The 10,000-nt window shown below is 39.9% G+C and overlaps 1 protein-coding gene across 1 annotated transcript in view; it reads right to left on the bottom strand.

Moving 5' to 3' along the window:
- The window catches only part of LOC137974370 (transient receptor potential cation channel subfamily V member 5-like), a 22,446-nt gene that overhangs the window by 9,504 nt on the left and 2,942 nt on the right, over positions 1-10,000 (bottom strand). Inside the window, exons 2-7 of the mRNA XM_068821317.1 lie at positions 9,269-9,448; positions 8,079-8,359; positions 7,178-7,283; positions 5,379-5,648; positions 960-1,033; positions 398-580 (exon numbers count right to left, since the gene is read on the bottom strand). Coding sequence (XP_068677418.1) covers positions 398-580; positions 960-1,033; positions 5,379-5,648; positions 7,178-7,283; positions 8,079-8,359; positions 9,269-9,448 — 1,094 coding nt within the window. The remainder of the gene's footprint in view (positions 1-397; positions 581-959; positions 1,034-5,378; positions 5,649-7,177; positions 7,284-8,078; positions 8,360-9,268; positions 9,449-10,000) is intronic.

The raw sequence follows: 10,000 nt of genomic DNA, 5'->3' as shown, positions 1-10,000 counted from the left end.
TCCATGGCTCGTTTTCTCACTGCCGTCAATCACTGCTATGGAAGGAGTTGAAGGATCGCATCCAGTGCTGTGATTTTGGCTTAGTTTGATCCACTTTGCCGACTTCTGTTCAAACGGTCCATCAACTGTTGCGCGGTGGTAAAAGGCGAAACCCAGCCTCGTTCACAGTCGTCCTCACGTGACATCAATCGTGACGTCACCGGTCGAGCAGATCGGGAAGACTCCCTGAGGGCGCCCTGCGCTATCGCGCTAGGCCCCAAGCTTCGCGCCTCTTGCGATTTAGCGCTTAAGGGCCTGGGAACGAGACTTGGCGAAAGCGACTCGGCAGACAGAAACTGTGAATGTAAATTTCCTGTTTTGTATGTTATTGAACTTTTAACACCGTTGTAATACTCACCGCTCTGCCTCGTTGACTTCTTCAAATAAATAAATCATAAGGAAAATGATGGTGAGAATTTCACAAAACAGGCGAAGGCCATTCGCCTTGCCACTATACTGTGTTGGATCGTCTTGGGTTGAGCCATGAATAAGCGCAAAGGACAACACAGTTAGGAAAAGAATATAACATGCTGTTTGAACGCTGCAAAATATACAAAGGGAGAAAAAGGATTCAGGTTTGAAAAATTAAGTGTGGTTATTATGATCCTTTGAAACTGCAATGAATATGAATACTTCCAGAACGAATACGGCTACAACCGAAATTCGTCAAAACGAAAGTTTAGAAGGTCACATGACAAACTGACACTAGCAACCAATAACCCGATCAGTGACACACTCGGCTATCGCCTCGTGCGCACTCTTTCTTCTTACCACATTTTGACGTCATCTGTGATCTATTTCTATAGAATCTATTTGTTAAAGAGGTAGAAAAGTGGTAACTCCGCCTCAACTTGCCAGAATTTCAAAAAGGAATTAAAATGAAGCAGATTTTAGTCTCAAACTATGCTACGGACACTCACCAAAACCACCAATGTCCAAATTTATTCCACTTCCTCATGATAAGCATTCGCACCACAGGGTGCTGAATCGCTTCCTAGGCAAGGAAAGATTAAAGGTCAAACTTAAAAAGTGAAAGTTCAAAGGTCAACCTACTAGCTATTCTGTGTAACGTTATTAACTAAATTGACATAATCGGTATAATCTCAAAAGTTGATAAAATCGTCACAGATGCACCAAAAAATCCACCTTGCGAGCAGAGCAGAGGGCGAGAAAGAGAGGCTCTTGCAGAAACCGTGGTTAAGTCGCCCCAGCCCAAGTTTCTGGGCTAGTCACTCCAGTCAAACCGGTTTAAGGAGCGCGCGCATCATATTTTTGACAAGGCGAAGGTCAAAATAGAGCCTTCAGTACGAAAATTAATATGGCGTCTAGGAGTGCGATCGAGACTTGGCCTGGGTTTGAAGCTGTCTCCAAGCAACGGCTTGCGCATACTCAATAAAGACTTACTTTACACGATTTCTGCAGAGCCCTTTCTTTCTGGTCGAGTTAAGAAAGGCTCTGTTGCATGGCAGGGTGCAAAAAATCTAGCCAAGTGCACTAATAAATGCTGATTTATTTCATGAGAAAATCCTTCATGGTGACCGTGCAAATATAATAAAAATCAAATCGAATGTGCATAATCTCATGTTCTTTAAGAATATAAAGATTTCATAAAACTTAGGTTTAATAGGGATGCGAACCCACGGTTGAATGCTTAAAATAGAGCCACGAGAATAGCCCTTATCGGAGGTATCAGCGGTTTTGCCACATGAACGAGGCTATGTGGTCATTTTGTATTGAATTGACCCTTAAGCCTCTTTTGCATGTAGTTTTAAACAAAAGAAAATGTGCCTGCAGGCTCAACTCCAATAAAGACTATTCAATTTCATTTACAAGGCATTGCAGTGTGAAAAGACGAAAATCTGTCAAGCATTGTTTTTTTCTCCTTGGGTACTTTTGTTGCAAATTAAGGCAGTGGGTCTTTGTAGCTCAGTGGTAGAGCAGCAGACTGAGAAAACGAAAGGTTGCTTGCTCTCAGATTTTCTTTCCCGAGTACGCTCCAGTCAACGATGGAAGATATCTTTTCTGGGGAATTTTTTTTTTCAGACACAAAAAGAAAGTCAGTAAATCCGAATCAATGTCCATTAAAAAATCTGAATGATATCCAAAGAGAAAGGTTAAACCTGAAAGATTTCCTTACAATAGAAGCTCATTAAGTGTCTTCTGAATTTACATTCAATAAAAATTTAAACAAACTTAGGAATCAATCACCGTAGCTCAATGTAAAAAACATTTGAAATGGTAAGCAAATGCTAAGAGTTCAAGTCTCTCCGACTGCTGTATGCCGAAAAACCCTTTTTTTCCGCGCAAATAAGAGTAGTGGCAAACTTTTGATTGATACAGAATCAGAAACTCAGATGACGTAACTTTGCACTTGGTAGCAAAGTTTTGAGTCTCTAAGCAATTTTTAATCCCCTTCTCTTTTTCAAAAGAAAGGAAAGCACTTTAAAAGAATTAACAAAAAAATCAAACTCGCAGACAATATAAAAATAGAAACTCCATCGAAACCCAATACACAATAAATATACCGTAAGATTCCGAAAATAAGCCCCGGGGCTTATATTTTTCAAAGACCCTTTTCGAGGGGCTTATTTTTGGAAGGACTTGTATTCGGAGGGGCTTATCTACGGAGGCAAATTTGCGTTTCCAAATCGATTGGGCTAGCCTTACAGCTTTGTTTTACTATGTATTTGAGAGCAATTTTCCAAGTACAAGCTCCCGGGGGGCTTATATTTGGAGGGGCGATTTAACAGAGGGTTTTTTGCGTTGCCGCTTTGGGGGGCGTATATTTGGAGGGGCTTATACATGGAGGGGTGTATTTTCGGAATTTTACGGTAATTTATTAAAAATACCTCTTTTAATATTCACAATGGCAAATGGTAAAACTTTGTCTTTAGGGTATTTGTTTTCTCTTCATGGTTAAATATTGTCATCCCTATGTAATTCATTGTTATTCTTCTGATAAATCTATATTTATTACAGGTGTTTTTAACAATTATCACGTGAACAAGTTCTGGCCTTTTTTATGTCCTGGCGTGTGAAAAATTATTGAAGACAATTTCATAGTAGTCACTGCCAACATCGTAATCATCATCATCTCCTTAACTAACTATGCTGCCACGAGTTCTTCTTTGACCAATGCTGTGTTGATGGTCGGCCATTACGTTCCATATCCTTTTCACCGTACTTCTGTTATTCTTGTCCTTGGCAGATTCTCCCTTTTTAAAAATGATTTCCATTTAAAATCAATGCAGGAGGCATCCAGTTTAGTGTTTCAAGTTTCAGTGAAGCCCTGAGTAGCTTTCCATTCAGTTATTGACGAAAATTTCTTCAATAACGTGGTATAAGGGTGTGACGATAGCCGACGGCACTTCAGGCTTTGGGTAAACAACAGAAAAAGAAAAAATAAACACGGATAAATACCAGAACCCCTTTCCGTTGCTTTTGTTTTTCTCGGCTCTTCCTTTCGGTCGACACTTCTGCACAATCTTCTTCTGGTTGCTTTTGCTTTTCTCAGTTCCGTTGCTATAGCTGCCCCCGCTGCTGCTGCAGACAAACGGGTTTTGTCTTTGATTCAAAACAGCTCCAACTAATTACTCTTAACGGTGTTCTTTTTTCACTCTTCCATCTCTCTTCCTGTGCTTTTTCCTTTCTGCCCTCACTCTCCAAACCTTAACTTTCTCGTTACCTTCTTCTCCAACTGGCCGCCAACGCCCACGTCTTTTACACATGTATAGTTTCACTAATTTATTCAAATTACAACAAGCATTTTTGCGTGACTACATAACAACACTTAAAGAAGTTCATTAACACTAAGAGAGGTAACACTATACTCTAAAATATTGAAATAGCACTTATCAGCAATACAGAAAATACTAACAAACTACAAAAAGGCACTAAGACGACCACTAGAAGGTTAAACGTGAAAGGGAAAAAGAAACAAAAAAGAAATTTCATGACAAAGGGATCGAATTATGAAACTGAATTTTTCTAGAATCAAACTTCCCAGTTTTGGGTGTAACCCCTGGGAGTTTGACCCGACGTTGCGGAAAATAGAAACAACCCGAAAAATCAAATCAATTCGAACATTCATACTCGGATCAAGATACTGCCTTATTTGTTATTACATTTTAGCGCAAAACCCGACAAATATTATTCGCCTAGGACAACCAACCAAACAACATACGTTTCGTTCGCCACGGAAAAGTTTCTGTCTTATTTGTTATTACATTTTAGCGCAAAACCCGACAAATATTATTCGCCTGGGACAACCAACCAAACAACATACGTTTCGTTCGCCACGGAAAAGTTTCGTATTTTAATCTTGACTTTTTGGTCAAATGGAAAAACAGCCCGGCCTGATGTAGCTAATATCTTGTAAATCCAACAAGTTACTGATAGAGTATAGCTTAGAAGAGTCAAGGTTTAAGACTACCTTTCTTGTATTTTCATCCAGGGACCAAACGCTTGAAAGGCAATGAAAAGCAGCAGCTACTGATTAATTTTCACAAAAATGCCTTTAACTGATGGTTGAGGGGTAAGAAAAAAACTTAAGTCACCAATAAAAGCAAGTACTTCCTGGAAAATACTTATTAAAAGGGAGCTCATGAGTCCATTTAATTTTTAGAACGACTCGAGAACGTCGGCTCTGCACGCACTGTCTAGAATGGCCAATTAGAATAGTTATCGTCAAGCGAAGACAAAAATAGCACAAACAATGTGCAAATTGATGTAAATTGAGTAAATTAGGCTGCGAGCAGTCTCTCTTTTGCTCTAAATCGTTGAAACGAACGAACCCCTGAAAATGGCTGAAACTGCGGGCCACAAATACCGCGGGCGTTTGTTAGATCTAACCAACGTCCGCGGTATTTTCGACCAGCAGTTTGAGCCATTAACAGTTCAACGTACGCGTTTGCTTCAACGATTCTAGAGCAAAAGAGAGACTGCTCGCAGTCTAGATGTAAATGTGAGTGTACTGCTGAAGGGTTAGTTTTAAAAGTAGAAAGATACGCCGCTGTTAAAGGGAAATAACCTACTAGATCAAAATTCACACTATGCAAACACTGGCGTTACCCAACATTTAAAAATAACGTTGTTTCTGGACCCAAGGATTAGTTAATGAATGAAGGGGGTAGTTTCTAAAAAAACTGTGGTGCTGCATCGGTGGGGAAGTAGTATACAAAAATTTGGTTTTATCAACGGAGTTGATAATGTAAATTGGCCACTGTACAGAGATTCTAAAAGCTGACGTTTCGAGCGTTAGCCCTTAGTCAGAGCTAATCAAGGATTAGTTAAACGAGTAAAGAATTCATCTAAATACCATGTCAACCCTTATACTCTACCTTGTCTTCACTCTCAGCGATACGCCGAAGACAAGATACGGACTTTGGGTTGAACATTTCATTGATGGTGTTCTCGTCAATCTTTGGTAGCCTTCCTTGATCATCTGTCTCCAACACGTGATATACAAAGTCATAATTCAGTGGATCATCCGGGACACTGCTCCACGCACGCTCAATGCGGTCACTGGTCTCACCAAGTTCTCGTGTTTTCTCCGGCAGGTAGGGCCAATGAGGGTTGACAAGGCGATCTAGAACAGCGTTGACTGTTTTCTTAAAGGCAAAAAAGCGTTTTAGGCATTAGAACAGAAACATGTGGGAAAATTCAGTCTACTTTCTTCTCTAGCGTGAATTTAAACCTACCGAACTTAAATAGTCAATAATTATCAATATTTATGATAATAAATTAAGGGCCCATATGGACTTTTTAAGGTGTGCTGCCTGGTCTCTTGGTCCGTGTTACACTTGAGGCAACAGTGGGAAATATTGAGTCTCCTCTTTCCCCACCTGGGATCAACACGGTTGTCCTGCAATCATAAGAGGGCATTAGGGAGAGGGGGGAGGGGTTGATACTGAATTCATGGGTCGACTGGGGCAAAGGCCTGGCAAGCCCGTCTCGCAGTGTAACGACTGCTATGGAAACTAGAAATAAATGCAAGGACGGGTGTTTGGCCAGCAAGAAAATCAGAAGGCAGTGTGAAAACGCCAAACTGAATGAAGATGTGAAAAGGGCAAAAACAGCTACATCTGTGGGGACATTCAACATGTGCTGTGTTTGAAGGAGGGAAGACGGGGCATTTTGTTAAAGAAATGGAGCATTATCAACTGGATAAACTTGGAATAGACCTTTTCGGCTTGTACATTTTGTTTTCCCAATACAGATCATGTGATAATACTCAGGAGGTTTGGTCTTTTGTTTTGTTCATTAAAATGAGGGCATGCAAGCATGAATATGCCTGCATGCATTCTTTTTAATGAACAAAACAAAGGACCAAGCCTCCTGAGTATTATCACGTGATCTGTATTGGGAAAACAAAATGTACAAGCCGAAAAGGTCTATAAGTGAAAAAGAGGAAGGCTATTTATAATCTGATGAATATCGAGTTCTACACTCAGGAGGAAAACAGGGGTGATAGTTAGTAAGTTTGAACACCTGAAAAATTATGAGATTTAGTGGTCCTGTAGTTAGCACCTTGCATCTGCATGCAGACGCACCAGGTTCGAATAACGCCGTTTAACCACTGGCTGCATTTTTGTCTATGGTGGTTGTGAATTCAACTCTACTTCATAAATAGCCCACAAAATTAACTGGAGCCCTCTGTCCAGTTATGTGGCAGGGCCATAATTTAACGTCAGAAATGTATATCTACCCTTGTTAAATAAATACTTAATATCTTTGTTATTAATTGTAGCATAGGTTTGAATCTCAGAAGTAATTTCATGTTTTACTTGTTTCTGCACTGTTTCACTCGGAGCTTTATGATCAGCTTCTAAGGTTTGAGGTTAGGGTGGTCAGAGGCAAATGAAAAACAATCTGTGACTATATATTGCTCGCATTCTTTGTGCCAACTGTCAAATGCATGCTTGCTTGTTTGATTCTATGGGTCTGCTGTTAAGTTTGGCCAAAAGTTAGTGATTTTATTCTGAGTCTTACAACGCTTCAAAATCTCTAAAGTGCTGTATGATTTTCAGAAATAAATGCCTAAATCAACTGGGTCATTATTAAATTAAGAAGGGTTAACCCTAACCCAGATGCCCTTCACTAAGGGCATCTGGTGGGCAGCCAACAAAACTTGTTTTACCTTCATGTTGTGTTGGCCTGTCTCCTGACTTTTATGGCTGATAAAATGACCAAAATTAAACTTTGCTCGCTCTGGGTCACCATTGTACAAGAAAAGCTCATACACCCTGACAAAATACAACAAAAAGCAATTTAAAACATGATTATTTTCACGACGTTATTTTACCGCTTAACTTCTTGTACTTATCAACTGATGCTATCAAATTTCTATGTTTCAAACACCTAACAACATACCACTATAGTTTTCTTAGAAACTCAACTGCATCTCTTTACTATTTAATTTTTGATTAATTGATTGTTTGATTGATCAGCTTATTTACCCCTCTTGCAGCTACAGCTCAATTATAAGGGCACCAGCAACTATATTATTGATATTTATGGTGGGTTTTGGGGGGAGTGGGTATTATGTTTGAAAGAAAACCTTTATCCCGGAAAGTCTCCATTATTTATTTTTCCCACCTTTGACTGAGGGGTAGCAAGCCTGAACAGCTAAGGGCTACATCATATGGCAGCCCAAGGAAAATGATGTTAAATGCCCTCTTTTTTATCTCTCAGATTTGTATTGCTCAGGTAAACCAGAAGGTCTGCCCAGATGGGCGCTGCAAATATAATTACTTTCCCTTTTGTACAGCATCACATGAACACCTTACACATGATCCATGCAGTAACTGCATGGATCAGAAGAAAGACTAAACAAACAAAAAGTGACCAATAATATGAAGTGGGAAATTCAAGTTCCAAAAGCTGGCCACAAAGTCACTCAGCTACACCTGCTCTTGTCGCTACCATGATAATAATTCATTAATTTTATCTGCTACCAAGATGAACAATGAACTTTATTGCTTTTCCAAAGTGGAGCGATAACAACAATAATAATATCATAAATTTGCCATATAACCCACCAGTCATGTTTCATTTGTGATATGAGATAAGCTGCTGTTTCATCCTTGTAAGAAATCAATGCCTTTTCAACTGGCAAATACCCTCTATCATTTCCCACTTGTTCAGTCTCCATATATACCAGTGAAGGATACTTTTCCACAAGTAATTTTGCAACATGCACAAGGTTTTGCTCTGCAGCAAGATGAAGAAGAGTTGGGCTGGCAGGGTCTTCGTCAACACGATAAAATTTGTATTCTTCATCATCGTCTCTTTCTAAAAGGATTTCTGTGAAACGGCTTATCTACAAAAAAGAAAGGAGCCACATCACTTCCATCGCTGCCAGATACATACTTGGAATCTTATGAAGAAGTTTAAAACAGGGTTAGAGGACCCATAGCCTGGATTTTTTTAGTTGGTGGGAGGGAGGGAGTGCAAAAAATGCTAAAGCAGACCAAACTATAATAACATTGCAGTCATACGACTTCTTTAACACTTGCAGCTTCCCAGGGATTCTGACAAATATCATGAGCATGCAGATACTTGGTAAGAGACTTGCTTTGTATTCCTCAAGATCCCAACAGGGATGTTACCTTCTAACTGGCTGGTTCATCCTTTCTTCATTCCATCATGCACTATAATAATTCATGGAGTTTAGCAGCATACAGGTTCAGTGTAATCAGGCATTCTTGTTTGAGAGTTTATGACGGCACAGAATCAATGTTTTCTGATACCATAGTCCTCTCAAATTTTAGCTTGCAAGTAGGGAAGGGAGGTTTAATCCGTTGACTCTTATAATGTAGGAGTGAGACTTCACTAAATTTCACTTTGTCTTACGCCAGGCCCCAGTTGTTCAAACGATGGATAGCGCCATACGCGGGATAAATCACTATCCACTGGATAACTCAATCAGTTTTGCTAGTGTTTATCCGCTGGATAGTGATTTATCCGGTGGATAGCGCTATCCATTGTTTGGACAACTGGGGCCAGATGATTTTACTCATCAGTGGGGGGTGGTAGAGGAGTCAATGGATTAACAACCTCTACAACTGACCCACTGACCCTTAGGAGTGAGAATTAGTAGATTTTACTATGTCTAATGCCAGACAATTTTACTCGTCAAAGTGAGGGAGGGGGGGGGGGGGGTGTGATTGACAAGAATTAATGGGTCAACCTTTCCTTGTCAAAATGGAAAATAAGACAGAATGCATACCAGATATTCTAGACTGGCCACCAATTCTGGCTTGTCTTTATACTTTTCATCAGCTGGCCAATCTCTTATAATAACAAGAAGAGTATCTTTGCCATGTTTTGCACTCAATCGATCTGTGCGCACTTCATCCATAGCCCTGTTCCATGAAATCCCTGCATTAGAGTTAAATTTGTCTTGTACCTTTGAATGAACAATACACAAATCATATAAACACAAGAGTGACAATTATTATTATTTAGGGCCTCTTCATATTGGCCTGTTTCACCAGGCGGGCCCAGTTTCCGGGATCTCACCTCACCTATAAATCCTTTGTATAAACTTTTGACGTGTTCATATGACAGAGAGCGCTTGCACGTTTGCCAAGATCTCGGTTTTTTCCAACCGGATCTTGGTAAGTGGGCTGGAAATTTTGCCATATGAAAACTTCAGCCAGGTTACAAAGAGGAAAATAATACAGTGCATTTTCAAGATAGCACGGACAACTTTTCACTTCTCTTTTCTTCCATGGTGATGCTTGGAAAAGTTTCATTTGACAGTTAACGTAAAGTCAAAACAAATTTGAGGTTGCTTAAACAAAGAAAATCAAGTAATTCTAACCAGGCTTGTTCATTAGATTTCACGCCTGAACGGCGGCATCACCATTTTTCATCTCAGAAACCAGGCTGAAAGTCACCGTATGAACAGACACCAATTTTCATCCCAGTAACTGAGCCAGCCCGATCAACCAGGACC

This window comes from Montipora foliosa, chromosome 10 (assembly GCF_036669935.1).
Source record: "Montipora foliosa isolate CH-2021 chromosome 10, ASM3666993v2, whole genome shotgun sequence".
Lineage (NCBI taxonomy): Eukaryota > Metazoa > Cnidaria > Anthozoa > Scleractinia > Acroporidae > Montipora > Montipora foliosa.
The sequence above is the reverse complement of the archived record's forward strand: the minus strand, read 5'-3'. Positions and strand labels throughout refer to the sequence as shown.